This window comes from Ruditapes philippinarum, unplaced genomic scaffold (genome assembly GCF_026571515.1).
Source record: "Ruditapes philippinarum isolate M1 unplaced genomic scaffold, ASM2657151v2 ctg4235_1_1_1_1, whole genome shotgun sequence".
NCBI classification, from domain to species: domain Eukaryota; kingdom Metazoa; phylum Mollusca; class Bivalvia; order Venerida; family Veneridae; genus Ruditapes; species Ruditapes philippinarum.
This window is the reverse complement of record NW_026859553.1, coordinates 64,146-82,485: the sequence shown is the minus strand read 5'-3', so window position 1 is coordinate 82,485 and position 18,340 is coordinate 64,146. Positions and strand designations below refer to the sequence as shown.

Here is an 18,340-nt window from a genome sequence, read left to right as displayed (position 1 = left end):
TTGACAGTAAAGAAAAAGCCATTGTAGATTGTGAAGAACTTGAACAAATTACATTAAAAACCAAAGAAACTTTACAGAATTTAGAAATTCTTACAAATTCAGAAGCAGTCTATGCAGTTTTGTTAGATTGGGTCACAGTTTTGAATAAAACTTTTCAAGAATTCCATCTGATTAAATACAAAGATTTAGAAGGTGAATCAGTGTTGGAGACTGGTACTAAAGATACTGACTGTGATACAGTTGTGACTAAAAAAAATGGGGAACCAAACCAAATTGATCTCTCAGGTGAAGCAGCTGATGCAAGACTGTTGAGATCAGAGAGTGACTCAGGTGTTGTCATAGATACGGTAAAGAATGAATCAAAGGATCCAAATGATGTTAGAATTACGGACTCAGTAATTAAAATACTCAGTGATAAGGATTTCTGTTATCTCACTGATCCATTGTGTCTTTCCAGTTATCTCCTCCAGGATGTTTCAGAATTAACCCAAGCTTGTTTTGATGTTGGTTGCCATGGTGAAATTTTGAAGTTTATAGAATTTAAATTTCATTGCCCAAAAAGTTTGGAGAACAATCTTAGAGTACCTGATACAGGACTAATTGTTTCTGATTTGAATGGAATAGATAATGTTGTGAATGTGGATATGGCAAATAATGTGAAGCATAATAGCACTGAAGATAAAGAGGTTGACAATGAAACAGTAGAGGTAGTCAAGGAGGCAACTATAGAAAGTGAAGATATTCAGTGTTGTGAAACTAACTTAAGTAAAACTGACCATGGGGACAAAGCTTATGTTGGTGAAAAAAGTAATGAATATCTTACAGATAATTATGCAGCACTTAATGAACAAAAGAAAGTCAGTCTAACAGAATGTGGTGAAATGCAGGATAAGGCAATGTCATTTTTTGTCCGATGTTATTTTCCGTACCTAAATGTTGGCAGAATAAGGGAGGAAACCGTGAATGGAAAATCTTGCTTTGAGTTATGGAGTGCCTTATTGACTTGTATGGAAGGTAACATTATTTATTTATAGAAAAAATATGTAGTAGAAAGATATGACCGTTTTGCAAGATTTAGTTAGCTGGAGTTGAATTTCAGTAGAAATTAAATAAAACAAGCAGTGCTCACGCTGTCTATCTCCAAGCTTGTCATATTTGATAATTTTATAAATTTTGAAAAACTCTCAATTATTTTATAACAACCACTATTTACTTTCATTGCATTCTTAATATTAGGGAAGTGTAAAAATTGATCTTAACACAGTATATTGAAGAAAGAATAATGAGTGTTTTCGTCCTTAAATTGGTACAGATTTTTGGCAGAACACACCAATAACTTAAGTGTAATAATGTAATGTGAATGATATTACATTATAGAAATATAATATATTGTTTGTGGTTAGGTGTATTTATACTGGTCCTTAGAGTAAACCATATGGGTCAGAATATCTGTGCCCTTGCTTGTATTATCAATGGTGACTTGTTATGCTGTTTTTCTATACCATTTCATCATTTGTTGGTTTTAGTAGGTTGTGATGATAACTCTTAAAATGATTTGATCTTGACCTGCCATGTTCCTTTTTGGTGACAGACATGCCTTGGGAAAGATTTGTTGAAGGAAAAAAATATTATGTAAATAGTGTGAGTACAAGTATGTCATATAAACAAGACAAACTACACAATAATGATCTTGTATATTTTCAGGTAAGGCAAGATATGACGGTGAGAGGTATGGTGTAGATGAGAAATCTATTATACGACATCTGTTGAAGAATGAGTCAGGAATGGATCAAGGTGCCATGTTGCTCGGACACATATCAAAGTAAGTGAGACAGTTTGTTTCATACTTGTTTAGATGTTTACTTCTGCAAATAATTACAAAAATCTTCCAGCTTTCATTAATGAAATGGAGTAAATAAATCATTTCATCTATTTTATCATAATAGAATTTTTCTAGTGTAAGTTCTCCTAAAGTTAACCAAGTGGTAATGATGACATAGAAGAGTTAACATGTTCTTTTTTAAGTGAGGTGTTCTGAGCTCAATTTCATTGTTTTGCCCTCTGTTTTGTTCCTAGAAATGAATGGTCATCAAGAAGCTTGACACTGGTACATTTGTTTAGTTGGACCAGACTTTATTGGCTTCTAAACATTTTATAAACAACTCTTTCTTTTTATACCCCCACCACAAAATGTGGGGGGGGCTATAATGGATTCGCTTTGTCGCGTCAGTCGGTCGGTCGGTCGGTCGGTCGGTCCGTCCGTCTCCATTTTCGTGTCCGCTCTATAACTCCTATACCACTTGAAGGATTTTCTTCAAACTTGGCTCAAATGTTCACCTCAGCAAGGGGATGTGCAGAACCCATGTTGCCCATGTGTCAGCTCAAGGTCAAGGTCACAATTGAAGGTCAAATATCAAACACAATCATATATTAGACAGTATGTCGTGTCCGCTCTGTAGGTCCTACAATAATTGAAAGATTTTCTTCAAACTTGGCTAAAATGTTCACCTCAACAAGGGGATGTGCAGAACTCATGTTGCCCATGTGTCATTTTAAGGTCAAGGTCACAATTGAAGGTCAAATATCAAACAATCAAATATTACACAATATGTCGTGTCCGCTCTGTAAGTCCTACACGAATTGAAAGATTTTCTTCAAACTTGGCTCAAATGTTCATTTCAACAATGGGATGTGCAGAACCCATGTTGCCCATGTGTAAGCTCAAGGTCAAGGTCACAATTGAAGGTCAAATATCAAACAATCAAATATTACACAGTATGTCGTGTCCGCTCTGTAAGTCCTACACTTATTGAAAGATTTTCTTCAAACTTGGCTCAAATGTTCACCTCAACAAGGTTATGTGCAGAACCCATGTCACTCTTTTGCCGGCTTAAGGTCAAGGTCACACTTGAAGGTCAAAAATTGACTTAGAAAATGTTCTTTAATTTTAACATATATCTGAATATTTCTGAATCTAGGAAAGGTATTTGCTTGAAACTTAAAATATAAATGAAGTGTCACAATTAAGATATGCTGGTCAAGTTTCATAACACTGTATTGCATTTTAACATAGTTATGCCCCTTTTTAATCTTCAAATTTACATACAATCACATATTAGACAATATGTTGTGTCCGCTCTATAAATCCTATACTAATGGAAGAATTTTCTTCAAACTTTTCTCAAATGTTCACCTAAACAAGGTTATGTGCAGAATCCATGTCACCTTTGTGCAGGCTAAAGGTCAAGGTCAGACTTGAAGGTCAAAAATTGACTTAGAAAATGTTCTTAGATTAAAACATGTTCTCTTGAATATTTCGGAAACTAGCATAGGTATTTGCTTGAAACTTAAAAGATATATGAGGTGTCACAATTACGATATGCAGGTCAAGTTTCATAACTCTGTATTGGATTTTGACAAAGTTATGCCCCTTTTTAAGTCTTTAAATTTACATACAATCAATACTAGACAATATGTTGTGTCCGCTCTATAAATTCTATACTAATGGAAGGATTTTCTTCAAACTTTACTCAAATGTTCACTCCAATTGGGCGATGTGCAGTACCCATCTTACCCTTGTGCCAGCTGAAGGTCAAGGCCACACTTGAAGGTCAAAAATTGACTTATAAAAAGTTTAGTATATTGGGAAAATGAAAGGTTATTTGTAACTGTTTCGAACATGATTTGATAATAGATATTTTTACTATTACCTGTACAATTAGTCTTTTTTTCACCAGAGATAATTTCTTTTTATGTATTTGTGTCACTTAAGTTATTCCCTTAACCACCTTTCCAAATTGTCTTCTGTCAAGGACATTGGTGGGGGTATGAATCGCATTCAGCGATAGTTCTAGTTCAACCAGTTTACTTCCAAATTCAATTCAGGGCAAAAATCTGGAAAAATGATGATCCCTAAAAAGCATTAAAAAAACAACAAAATTACTTGAAAATTGCAGACTGGGTTTGATTGAGTCTGTACAGGAGGGATAATGGAAAAATGCAACATCCCTAACAACCCTAGCACCGGCTTGAGTGGCACTTAATTTTCAGCACTAAATGTGCATTACACAAACTGTAGGGGGATTAATGTTACATAAAATAATTAGGTTTAACATGTCCAATGAATGTGATAAGCCTACAGTATATAGTCAGGCCAGCCTTCAAATTTGTATTTTGTTGGCTTTTTAACTGTACAATTTTTTGAAATCCTTAAAACTAACAATGAATTATATCATATTCAAAGCTTGGGTGGTTCATTACACACATTAACTGAGGTAAAAGTAAAATGAGGAGGTTAAAAGTAAATATCATATATAAGTAGGCCTTTTGTATTAAGATATGTATTTTATATATTAATATGAATTGTTTTTCAGTTTGTTTCACAGCAAGCCAGATTCTGTTGTGGATATTTGTGTGAGATGTCACCCCAGTGTACATCCCCTAGATGTAATGTACATGTGTAGATACCATCAGGTTGCCATGGAAACAGTATTCAAACAATATATGGTCCTGGTGACCCTGAATGAAAACTCCTCTTTGAGGTAACCATCTGTTTTATACTAAGAGGAAATTGGGGTTGATTGGTTAAGGTTACAGTCTTTGAAGCACTTGCCCCTCACTGCTGAGTTTGAATCCTGCCAGGGACTTTAGATTTTTCATGGTAGGAAGTTCATTTCAGCTAGCTTATGGAAGATTTATGGTTCTACTCCGGTGCATTATTTAAATAATGACAGAGGGGCACCTGGGATCTTCCTACACCAGTTTCTTTGCAGTACATATGATAAAGGTGAAGTATTTTTAGTGAAATGTCTCTGTCTTTCCACATGTTTTAGTTATACGTTGTAAATACATGCTTGCAGTGCAGTCAGCAAATTATGACGTCATACAAGGTCGTTTTCTCAAATTCTTAGGTCAAACAAAAATGGCGTCAAAATAGATGACAATATATGTTTGTTTTCTTTTCTGTTTCAGGAAGCAAGTATTGATGGACATTGGTAATCATAAAGACACATGTGTTGTATTATTAGAAATGTTGTTATCTGAAGATAATGACACTTCTGCTGTGATGGATGAAAATGGATGTCCAAGGTAACTCTTACTTCTTTTCTAGTCATTAATAATAAATTTTTGATGACTTAAATTAGTGTGTGTGTAAGGTATAACTGACCCAAGACCTGTAATACAATACATAACTGTGTATGTGGTATATTTACAATAAAACATGTATAATATAATGACAACTATTTTCTTGCATGCATAGATACAAATTAATATGACACATGTGAATAAGGTGGTAGTACACACATTTGTGTTGTAATTGTGAAGACCACCTGCTGTGTAGGAAAGTTTGAATGATCAAAATACAAGCTATCTAGGTAGAACCATTTAAAATAAACATGGAAAACTGAATATTGAGTCAAAGAAATCACAGTTACTGGAATAATTAAGGTTCAACTCTTTGAAAGTTTAACTTAACTGTAACTTATGAAGGGCATATTTGTTTGTTTTAAGTGAATATGCTATATATCACTCTGAGAAATGAGAAAGTTACAATATTTCCCTAAGTATGTATATTTTCTCACTTCACAATATGAGTTAGGTACTGTAAGTGATTTAGTTTTATTTCAAGTATATAAATAGTATTTCACTACAAGACCTAAAATAAATTATTTTTAATGGGTCTGACATTGCATATGTTTTAGCAAGAAATGTTAAAGGGACTCTGAACTAAAGTGTTTTAATACAGTTGGCCAGGGTTTTTTAGCTTTTTACACATTTGATGTAGGTTTATTCGTCATTTTTCCAGAATTATCATTTTTATTGTGTCATTTTGACAATGATAAAAATAAAAGGCATTCAAATAAATTTATGAATCACACTTAATATCATAGTTGCATTTTGATATTTGTCAGATTTTCAAATTTAGACCTCAGTTGTGCCATGTTTTTATAAAATAGAATTTATTGTTTATAATGACAGGTGTATGGGTCACAGGGTGAAAAGAAAGAATGAAATTCTTATTGACCAGTTAATCAACAATATACAAGCTGCCAGAGATCAACAAATTGTGCTGGAAATCCTGAGAAAACATGGGTATATGACACTGTTGTTATCTCATATCAGGCTTAATGTTATATGAATATTATATTTTTATTAGGCCACATAACCTGTCACAGAATATCTAAACTCATGGCCTGTTGGATGCAGCAGATTTTACCAATGTGATGAGAGCAGACAAAGATCAGTGGACACTTCTGTCTCGTTTGACTATTGTCCGCATTGTACGCTATTCAGTCAGTTTATATTTTAAAATTTTCCCTAAAAATGATGAATGGCAAATCAAACTAAATCAAATTTAATAAATTGCTAGAAGGTGCTAATAAATGGCAATATTTGACAATAGCTGTAAAGTAGTCATTAGTCCTAAAACATATCTTGATACATAGAGATATTTCTGGAGGGTTTTATTTTTCATCCCCCCATCTTTCTCCTTTTAAAATGGTTTTATTTTTCATCCTCCCTTCTATTTATAAATAATCTTATGTTTGAGTGATAAATGATTAAATTTCTAATATTTTGTATGATTGAACTGTTTGCTGGGCTTCTTACACAAAACCTGAAATATGTTCTCATATTTAATAAAAAACCAATGTTCATTCACTTAATGACATGGCTCGACCTTTAATTTCAGATATTGGGTTGGCGTCTTGAAGCTACTGAAAAAGATTGGTCGTGGATCAGATCATTTAGATCTGGTATTACAGCTTGGAGATATTGACCTGTTGACAGGACACAATGAACTTGGTATGATAAAAGATTTGATGTCACAACGTTATTTATAAAATTACAGTGTATTATTGCCAGGGACATTTTGAAGAATCACAGGAATGTTCTGTAGAAGATGGATGTTTATTTTTCACTTTTATGAAAGAAAATGAACTGTTTTTCTGACAGCTGTTATTTATTTATTTTGTTTATTATTTTGTTCAGATGTGTTTAGGCAATAGATATTATTTTTGAGTGCATTGTTGAAGAATGCAGGGTTCAACTTTAAATGTGCAGTAATATATCACAAAGGCTGTGATAGGCTTGTGTGATAAGTTACAAAGCATCTGAGTGATAAACCATGCACTATTATACTATAACACAAGAACATTTGATATCTATTTGCATTTTTACAATGTTATTAAAATTGAAATTGATAAAATCATGTTAAAATTCATTTAGCAGAGAAGAAATTTTCCTGGCATCATTTGGTTTATTGAAGTCACATGACTTCAAAGCATTTCTTCTTTATGCAATACATATATGATGTAATAATTCACTCCACTGCCCTGTATGTTTATTAAGGGAATAGTGACAAGTTTGTTAAAATTTGTTAAGACGATTATTTGTCAATTATTTTTTAGGTTATGTGCCACTCTCAGTACCTGACTGGCAGAGAGTACTTGCTACTTACCAGCAGATAAATCAAGCAGGGAACCAGACATCACAGGAAGTAAGCTGTGATTGTTCAAAACTGATCACATGGAACAATCTGGCAATTCTATTGGTCAGAAATGTAGGTCCAGAGGAGGCTATTTCCCTGCTTGAAAAGCAAAACCTACTAGAGGGAGTTTTGTCAAAAGAGTTTTACCAAGTCTGTTTACTCTCTGGAATGGTGCAAAAACAACAAAGGTATGGCAAACATATAAACATTTGATTGTATTATTATTGAATATTCAGTTGATGATCAGCATTATTTTATAAACTCATTATGAATGTGTGGAATGTATATCATTTGTTTGGTTGATCATTCTGTGCAAGGGAGATAATTTAAACTTGTTAGTGCAAGGGAGATAATTTAAACTTATGTTAGCTTTACAAGATGATGTGTTGCATGAAACATGATTGTATAAAAATGAAGGTGATGGTATCTTTTGGAGATACACTTGTGGATCTTTTGGCACCTAGCTATAACACCATCAAGAGATATTATAAGTTATATATTAGTTACTTGTAATCATTATCACAAATGTGCCTTTTACCTTGTTTAAGAATGGGATTAAAAATACTACAAAATGAAGTCAAAGTTTCATATCAAACATTTTATGTGAGTATGAGAATCAACACATAATCGGTCACTTAAATAATTCATTGATAAAATAGAGTGAATAAAGATAAAGAGACTTTAAAGTAAATTTTACTTCCTTTGTTTAAACAGGAATAATTGGTGGGAAATGTTTAAATAGTTATTCTTTGCTGAACAAACAATATTGAATACTAAAAATGAAGGTTCATTCAACAATTTTAAATATCTTATATTAATAGGTCAGTGTTACATTCCATGTTGGAGAAGGTGGACAGCTATTTATGGTCATATAGACCTATTGTTGTAACACCACAGGTAAACTTTAAACTCATATTTTATGATAAATGCAAATTTAAATGATGGTCATATATCACATTATAATATCTATTGCTTCTATATTACCTTTTCATATTCTTCTGTTTGAACGGTTTTGTTTATGCACACCATTATTATTAAGATCTTACAGTAACTTTACAGATCCTTTGATATCAGTTCACAAAATGTTATTTGCACATCAGATGAGTAGAAATACTTACTTTCTAGCAATATAACTGCTTTACATCAAAGAATTTATGTATATTTTACACAATAATATATGTACAGTGATTAAAACTTAAAATGCATGTCTCTGATTAAATGCAATAAAGATTTTATTTTCCTTTTTTGAGCTATCATAATGCAAAATTATATTTTTCAAAGGTTAAATTTTGACTGTACTTTTGTTTACCAAACAAATTACTGTACATACTTGTTTTATTTCCGATGACTCATTTTCATAAATGTATATATATGTATATGCAATAAAATCATTTGTATTGTATTTTGACTATTTTTGTTGACAGGTGCAGTACCTGGCTGTTTCAGAGAAGAAAATGCACTCTGGAGAATCAACTGGTTCAAATACAGACTTACTTCATTCTATGGTATCTGTGTTTTACATTTACTCTATCCATTCATTTTATATCCTACTACTTTTTTATGCCACCGTAGCATCTGCTATGCGGTGGCATATAGCAATTCACCTCTGTGTGTTGGTGTGTTGGTGGATGTGTGTTTGTGTGTGTGTTTGTATTTCTGTTCTATATAAACAAACTCTTCTAGTGAAAACCCATAGTCCAATTTCAATCAAACTTGGCAGGATTGAATCTGGGTAAAGGGCATCCAAAGTTGTTCAAAGATTTTCATTTCATGCAGAAATCTGGTTGCCATGGCAACCAAAAGGAATTATAAAAATAAATTAAAAAAATCTTCTTGTAAAGACCCAAAAGGCCTAGAGCTTAGATATTTTGCATAAGGCATTGTCTGGTAAACCTCTACCAAGATTGTTCAAATTATAGCCCTGGGGTCAAAATCTGCCCCGCCTCGGGGGTCATTGATTTTCACTATATGTAAATATAGTAAAAACTTAAAATACCTTCTTGTAAAGACCCAAAAGGCCCAGAGCTTAGATATTTTGCATAAGGCATTGTCTGGTAGACCCTTACCAAGATTGTTCAAATTATAGCCCTGGGGTCAAAATCGGCCCCGCCCCGGGGGTCATTGATTTTCACTATATGTACATATAGTAAAAACTTAAAATACCTTCTTGTAAAGACCCAAAAGGTTTAGGGTCATTGGTTTTCCTTAAATGTATATAGTAAAAACTTATAGTAAAAACTTTAAAACAATTTCTTCTAGCAATTGACAAATGCTAGAGGTTAGATATTTGGCATGAAACATTGTGAAGTGAACTTCTAGCAAGATTGTTCAAATTATAGCCCTGGGTTTAAAATTGCCACCGCCCCGGGGGTCATTGATTTTCAAAATATACATATAGTAAATAAAATAAAAAAAATCTTATTGTCTGAAGGTACAAGGTCTAGAGCTTTAATATTTGTTAAATGATATCATCTATAGGTACACTACCAAAGTTATTCAAATTTTGCCTCTAGTGTCAAAATTAGCCCCGCCCTAGGGGCCATAGGTTTTCCTTATATGTATATAGTAAAAACTTAAAAAATCATCTTCTCTAAATTTACAAAGGCTAGAGTTAAGATATTTTGCATGAAACATTATGTAGTGAACCTCTAGCAAGATTGTACAAATTATAGCCCTGGGGTCAAAATTGGCCCCATCCCCAGGGGTCATTGATTTTCACTATGTACATATAGTAAAAAATTAAAAAATCTTCTTGTCTGAAGGTAAAAGGCTAAGAGCTTTGATATTTGGTATATAATATTATCTATTGGTCCTCTACTAAAGTTGTTTTAATTATGCCCCTAGTGTTAAAATTGCACTGCCCCAGAGGCGATAGTTTTCCTTATATGTATAAAGTAAAAACTTGAAAAATCCTCTTCTCTGAATTGACAAAGGCTAGAGGTTAAATATATGGCATGAGACTTTGTGAAGTGAACCTTTACCAAGATTGTTCAAATTATAGCCCTGGGTTCAAAATTGGTTCCGCCCCGGGGGTCACTAATTTTCATTATGTACATATAGTAAAAAAATAAAAAATATTTTTGTCTGAAGGTACAAGGCATAGAGCTTTGATGTTTGCTATATTATATATATCATCTATAGGTCCTCTACCAAAGTTGTTCAAATTTTTCCCCTGGTGTTAAAATTGGCCCTGCCCGGGGGCAGTGATTCTCATTATGTACACATAGTAAAAACAGAAAATAAAACAAATGTTTTCTGAATGGGAGAAAGCTACAGCTTAGATATTTGACTTGAAATGTTGTTTGGTGGACCTGTATCAAGATTGTTTTGAATTAAACCCTTGGGTCCAAAATTTTGCCATGCCCAAGTGGTCAGTGACCTACTTTCTTGTCCTTTGATGTACAGCAATGAAATTTTGACCATGTGCACAGTTTTAGTTGTAAAATTGAATTTTGATATCAGGTGACCTTGATTTTGATGATGTGACCTACTTTCTTGTCCTTTGATGTACAGCTATGAAATTTGAACCATGTGCACAGATTAAGATGTAAAGTGAACTTTGATATCAGCTGACCTAGATTTTGACAAAGTGTCTTACTGTGTTGTCCTTTGATGTAGTCATGAAATTTAGGCTGTGTGAAATATGACCTTCACCACCAAATTCACTAGACTCGAGTGCATTGATATATTCCTACTCTGATCTTTTATTGAGTTAACAACAGATTTAACCACTAATCTGATACGAATTAGATAGGTCAGGGATCTATGCATTATGACAATCTTCAAAATTGTATAGAAACAAAAAAAATCTGTTCCTACACTACTATTTAGTGTTGTATTAATGCGGTGGCATAGCATTTTTCTCAAATGCAATCTTGTTTTTTGTTAGCTTGACTTTTTCAAAGTCATGTCCATTGCTGTTGCCTTTGCTGTCCAAAGACAGGTAACATTGGACATTTTTTTTAAATTTCTAAATAGATTGTCTTCATACTTGGACACAACCCCTTTGGAAAAGAAAAGGCCTTCCAGTAGAAAAGAATGACCTTGATATTGACTTATAATTGACCTTGACTTTGTGAATTATTACACTTGTCATGCATAATTAAACTTTCACTTGGATAGTTTTTCAATAAAAACCAAGATTTGAACAAACAGTAACAGGAAAGCAATTCCTGGCCAGCATGTTTATAATTTGTCATAGATTAATATCAAACTAATGTGAGGTGCTGATCATCTAGATATTTACAATGACAATAATTCTTGAAAAAGGGATTATTTATACATGTATAGTTTATGTATATGTTATGTTATATAAATATTTTTTATAGGCAAACAGTATTAAAGAAAAAGAGGTGTCGGAAACATCTGTGGAAGATCCAGAATGTCACTGGGGCATTGAAAATAAGATTAATTTGTAAGTGATATTTTATACTTTTATCTGTTTGTTTGTTGTTGTTGTTTTTTGTTTGGGTTTTACTTCGCACCAACACAGTATTTGTAATATGGCAATCTTCCAGCTTTACTGGTGGAAGAAGACCTCTGGTACACCTTCATTATTTCAGGCACTATCAGGCACCAAAGTAGGAACACTAACATTCTGTAAGCTAGCTGGATAGCTTCCTCACATGGTAGAATCCAAAGTACTTGTTTGAATTCTAACTCACAATAGTGAGGGGCAAGTGGTTTGAAGCCAATGACCTTTACCACTCGGCTATGAAGCCCCATTATTAGATACAGAAAATTAGTATTCCGAGTAACCCAAGTTTCATTCATAAAAAGTTGAGGAATATTTAGAGTTTGAGTAAGAAATTGCTAATCAAATATTTTATAGATAATTATGTGGATATTGGTTCAAACAGTTAATGCATGATTGAACAATTTTGTTGCGGTGCCGTTGAAGTTATGGAGAATCATAAAATAGGACCTAATTTTGACACAATTACTGCTGTTTCTTATTAAGGTTGCTTATGTAAGGTCATTGGTGCCTGTTTGTTGCCTACATAATGCACACAAAAAGGGGACATCTGAGGTCTTCCTCTATCAGAAAACATCTGAAAGCTGTAAAATTGCATATCACTTTTCCTGTGTTGGTGTGACTTAAAGTCCAACAAAACAAACAAATACTTATGCTTTGGCATAATAAATTAACATATTTTTAATCAGGAATGAAGTGCCAAGCGCTATTAGCCCTTCAAATTATTGTGGTATGTCTTCACTATCAATAGAAAAAAAACCTTATCTAATCTGATATGTTTACAAGAAGATATGAAATAAACATTTTCTATATTGATATGTTTACAGGTTATTTATGTATATATGGTCAGTGTCTATACAGACAAATACTAACATGGTGCTTCATGATAAAGCTTTTGTTGATTTTCTTGTTGATATTTTTGGTAAATTTTATAAATCTACAAAGCAGATTTGTTTATGAAATAAATATTTTCTATATTGATATGTTTACAGGTTATGTCCATGTTGTTATATCTCCTTGAAAGAGACTGTCTCACATGAGGAACCTGGGGTTCTCATATTTAAATGTGGTAAGATATAAATAATATTGTAATAAAATAAAGTATAGTTCTGCTTGTATACTATGCTTTATGGAATTGTTTTCCTATGTCATTACTGGCATGCAAGTAGTTCCCATACAAAAGCAGTACATGTATTTTTCATATAAACTTGCATCTTTTGAAAATTGTTACCAAATTACACAGATGTGTGAACTAGACAAAATCTTAAGTGTCAGCATTAGGCATTAGGTACACAAAGTTTTCATTTTAAATCACTGTAACCTGTCTTGTAAAAACATGAACTTAAAAATATTGGGGGCCTCCATCCTTGCTCGCATGCACAATAATACCGCCATATCAGGCTTGTAAAAGGGTTTTTCAGTAATACCACCTGTGTATAGATAAATTGACAAGACATTCAATATCAGAATTTTGCCCTTTATTACCATAGCAAATAACGTTATGGCTTTAATGAGTAAAATATCATGCTTATAAAATTTCACTGCATGTGTCACACAGGGTCAGTGTTTAGTCTACGCTGTATTTCCTGATGGTATTTCCATATTGTTAACTCGGTTTTCTTAATTATTGTATTAAATTACAATAAGTCTGATATTGAAAAAATAATTATTATTTTTAAAATCATTTTGATCTATATTTATTTACACTAAATGTCATACTGAGGGAACTGCCTTAACAGATATTACATCATTTTTGTATGTTTTTAATTTTCATTTTGATTAAGATATTAAAGTCAAAAATAGTAAATGTTTTGTCTTGATATTTACATAATTAACATATTGATATCCCTGTTTAACTTAAAACAAACTACATTATATTTTGCATTATGAATTAGGTTGTCTTTTGGATTTTTTTTGCATTATGAATTAGGTTGTCTTTTGGATTTTTTTGCATTATGAATTAGGTTGTCTTTTGGATTTTTTTTGCATTATGAATTAGGTTGTCTTTTGGATTTTTTTTGCATTATGAATTAGGTTGTCTTTTGGATTTTTTTTGCATTATGAATTAGGTTGTCTTTTGGATTTTTTTTGCATTATGAATTAGGTTGTCTTTTGGATTTTTTTTGCATTATGAATTAGGTTGTCTTTTGGATTTTTTTTGCATTATGAATTTAAGTTGTCTTTTGGATTTTTTTTGCTTCTCAGGACGTATGCTGCTTTAAGCATTCAGATTTTATAAATTTATTGGTTGTTTAAGAAATAATTATTAACATCAAAGTCTGTTTTTGTTTTAAACATAGGACATGGATTCCACAAGTTATGTTTACCAAAGAAGGAATGTATGGTATGTGATGGTGTAACAAAAACAAAGACAGTTGAAAAAGCTTTCTATATTTAAGCTGGGACAAAATATAACGAGACACGCAATTATGTTGGTGACCAAGTAATTGGACAGTCATTCATTTGATTAGCATTAGTAATAATAATACCATTATTACAAAAGCAATTCATTGATAAATTTTCACATTATGTTAAGACCAATATATAAAAAGGAGTGTTAATTTTAAACATCATTTTGGCTTATACACATATTTCTCTTACTTTAAGTATTTACTTAGGATAAAAAAACAAACAATTGACAATGATCAACGTGACAAAACGGCAGTGTCTGTTCCTGATTAGACAAGAAATATACATTGAGCTTATCTCCAAATGCTTGTCTTGTAATAATGTTTCCCTGATTTAAATCAGATTTAAGCAAATTATTTGTTATTTTTATTATTATGATTGTTTAAATATTGTGGAATATTTTGTAAAGATAAATTTTACTGGCATTTAAAGGTTAGTGGATTTTACAAGCAGTTGTCCTGTTGTCATTTTGACCTTGCTCCACTAGTTTATAATTATATAGCAGAATAAAAAAGCCAAAAATTTAATAAGCTGGTAAATGTATTTCTTAGAGTAATTATGTGTATATTTATTTGCTCATTAGATACTGGCATTTCAGGGACTTGTTGCAGCATATACATAACTTGATTCTTGTAAGCAAGGGTGATAACTGACCAATTACCCACAGTCAAACTAAATTCTAGACTTTAACATATACCTCTTGAATATGTGTAGTGGATTTGCCTTGTTTTGACTTTAGAACAATACATTCAAATTTATATGGATACAAAAGATTATCGACAACAGTATAAGGTCTAGTCACACTGGCCTGATATACAGGCTGGCCTGGCTCCATACTGGTGACACAAGCTAATCACTTATAGGTTCAAGCACGGTAAGGTTTATTAAAGCAGGGCATGCTGATTATACAAATGTTTCTTTCATGGTAAAGTTTTGATTTTCAATGTACATTCTATCAACGTCTAGCCTTTGGTTAGGTTTTAGGTTGATGGGTCAAATGTCAGATTCTCTGAGACTGAAAAAAAATACATGTATTTTTCTTCCATTTTTCTCAGTTTTGGCAATATTTTTCTTAGCTGTGTCATTGTGGGGTCAGGGATATATTAAGGTATTCTGATTCTCTTGTTTATAACTGATTTACATGAATATTATTGTATATATGGTCCGTGTCTATACAGACAAATACTAACATGGTGCTTCATGATAAAGCTTTTGTTGATTTTCTTGTTGATATTTTTGGTCAATTTTATAAATCTACAAAGCAGATTTGTTTATGACTGCAACTACTACTAGTATTTTTCTTTTTAAAGAATTCTTGTTTGATTGCATATAATTATGAGAACTTAATTTATTGACCTTGATAAAATCATTTTCTTAAATTAAAAGTTACATTGGATTTGAATTAGGCTGTGTTGATTCATGAACTATATCCAAAGTTTATTGTTATTGTTCATTTTCTGTTACTACATGTATTTTATAGTGTTTATCCAAGTTGTTGTGTTTTTATTGTTGAATTGTTAATTTAGTTTGTTGAATGATAAAACTTATTCAAAAACTGTTATAATGGTGCTGGTAATAAGTCAATTTCTTCCAATCTTGTAACTTTATATGAATGAAAAGAAGTGGTTATATCTAGGATATCACATAGGTTGTCATATATTATAATGTTGCATGTTTGTTACATAAATTCTCATTGGATAATCCCGACTTTTACATTGTAACAGGGCTACTGTAATTTTTTCTGTATTATGAATTTGTTATAAAGTTTTTTTATGATCTGTATAAATGATAGTTTGTTATATAACTTCACCTTGCAGCTAGGATAAACAACTGACAATAAAAAATACAAGTCATCAATTACACTTTCTTTATTTGAGATCAATTCAATCACATATTAAATAACCAATATTAATTGATATTTTCTAAATGAAATTTCGCTCGTTTTGTCTTACAAATAAAGGTCGCTGAGGAACTTATCTTGATGTTCCATCTTTTTAAAGTATTATTTTCCTTTTTCATTTCATGTGTCAAGAACAAAGAACTATAGTCTTTACTACAGTGTATAAAATTATGTTTCATGTATATCAAACTTGGCATCATGCATTTATAAAAAATTATATGCATAATAATATTGTCATTGTTTAAGTAGGTTTTCAGTTTGTCTACAGTGTGTTCAGTAATATACAGTCCTCTAGCATACATCCTGCTGTAATCAGTTATATGTAGTTAACATACATATTACATGTATAAACAGTTATATGTAGTTAATATACATATTACATGTATAAACAGAGATGGAATTTTAGTCATACTAACAAGTCATTAAAAAACATTTTTTCCATATGAAAATGTTTGAAATCTTCCGGGAAGTATTTGGCAGTAAATGTAAATTATAAGTAAACATATTACAATTATGATTACAACAAGCACTAAATAGTGATGTAGTTTGTTTATAACCATTTATAAGGAACACTAAAGTAAATGCATTGTGTTCATAACTAATCATTTGGAATACATGGGGAAATTCATGGTACACATGGAAAATGCAAACATGTTCAGAACCAGTAACTATGGACATTTAAAGGAAATGTAGTATGTTCTTCATACACTAGGTAATACAGTGTATTCATAACTATTCATTGGGAAAAAATGAAAGAAATGCATTGTGTTTGTAACCAGTAATTTAGAATAATGATACAGAGGAAAGTGTTATTAAATCTTATTAATCGATTTTTTTCTTCAACATTTTGATTTAAAAAAGTGAACAATGTATCAACAAGATTTTTACTAGAATAATTCCGTTATTTTTTTGATAGACCAAAATATTTGCCTTAACCATTGAAATTTCTTGTTGTATAATACTAACATAGTATTTTAATCAGTAGGGTGTCATGGAATTAATATTTTGTTGTAAATCAATATAGTATTCAAAGAGGATTTAGACATTTTTTTCTCATGAACATTGACTTATATTTATTTAGGGTTTAAGAAGTACATTGTACAAATGGAGGATTCAAACATTTAGTTCAATCAACATTTGCTGTAGTTCCTACTCATGGAGGGTTCAACTTAGCGTTTTTGTTACACATTTTCTAATTAAGTCATTTGTTTTTTCAGTGCTGCAGTAAGCTCTTCATAATTTACATGTATTTATATTCTCAATTTAACCTTCATTGTTATTTATTAGTGTATGTTAATTTGCTCATTGATTGCTCAATCATTAGATTACTTCAATTGTTTTCAATGCTAAATGTATATAAAGTATATATCATGTGATAATTTAACATTATTATAGAAATAAATGTGCAATAAAGTAATAAATAACAAATCTGAAATTATTTTTTATACTTTATTTGTATCACTTTCATTTTATACTGAAACATATCATTGAATATATCACAAACTATTATATATTTTTTCCAATGTATCCTTGAAAAATTACATTTACAACCTTGACATCGTACCTCATCCACTTGTATGGAAAATCTAGGTAAAGAAGCTTAGTATGACACAATCTCTAAACTTTTCTTTATGTAAAACAATGCTGACAATTTTTTTCAGACATAATCTTTTATAACACAAACATCATCTTCCAAGCCATTATTGCTCAGTAGGAGTAAAGAGAAACCAATGTTTCAGAAAATTAATTCAGCACAATGGTATCTACTTTCCTACAAGACACCATCATCTTTAAAACAGGGTCTTATTTTTTAGACTGCCACTATACTCCACTCATCACTGTATTTATCATCAAAGCTTCTATATATACCTAGCCAGGGGCTATAACTGCACCCATAATATCACAGATTCCTTTTGTAAACATGTCAAGGGCTTTAACTGTACCCTTATGGTCTCATGTTGTATTGTATCCATGTGCAAGAGGCTACAACTGTGTAGACTTGTCTTTTGTTAAAATTTGCAAAGTCTTTTCAGTTATGTTTCTGGAATGGAAAAAACAAGGATATCAG

General features: G+C 31.6%; 2 protein-coding genes across 4 annotated transcripts in view; one reads left to right on the top strand and one right to left on the bottom strand.

The window, feature by feature from the left end:
• Positions 1 to 6: 6 nt before the first annotated feature.
• LOC132756949 (BLOC-2 complex member HPS5-like) lies at positions 7 to 17,707 on the top strand. The gene is made up of 12 exons (XM_060748092.1): positions 7 to 1,014; positions 1,705 to 1,822; positions 4,374 to 4,541; positions 4,972 to 5,088; positions 5,980 to 6,093; positions 6,692 to 6,804; positions 7,410 to 7,677; positions 8,311 to 8,386; positions 8,914 to 8,994; positions 11,818 to 11,903; positions 12,956 to 13,032; positions 14,264 to 17,707. Exons 1-12 carry the CDS (start codon positions 645 to 647, stop codon positions 14,359 to 14,361), a joined length of 1,686 nt encoding a protein of 561 aa, XP_060604075.1. The 5' UTR covers positions 7 to 644; the 3' UTR covers positions 14,362 to 17,707.
• A 26-nt stretch (positions 17,708 to 17,733) lies between these two features.
• Positions 17,734 to 18,340, bottom strand: part of LOC132756950 (protein fuzzy homolog) — a 63,584-nt gene continuing 62,977 nt past the window's right edge. For 2 of the 3 annotated variants that reach the window (XM_060748094.1, XM_060748096.1), the window contains exon 11: positions 17,734 to 18,313. In XM_060748094.1, the coding sequence (XP_060604077.1) occupies positions 18,256 to 18,313 (58 nt within the window). In that variant the 3' untranslated portion in view covers positions 17,734 to 18,255. The remainder of the gene's footprint in view (positions 18,314 to 18,340) is intronic. The other variant, XM_060748093.1, reaches the window with a different exon arrangement.

Excerpts from the sequence above, each read along its gene's own strand:
- LOC132756949 (XM_060748092.1), top strand. The coding sequence starts at position 645 with ATGGCAAATAATGTGAAGCATAATAGCACTGAAGATAAAGAGGTTGAC. Across the intron at positions 1,015-1,704 it reads CTTATTGACTTGTATGGAAG|GTAAGGCAAGATATGACGGT; the intron begins GTAACATTATTT and ends GTATATTTTCAG. Across the intron at positions 4,542-4,971 it reads AATGAAAACTCCTCTTTGAG|GAAGCAAGTATTGATGGACA; the intron begins GTAACCATCTGT and ends TTTCTGTTTCAG.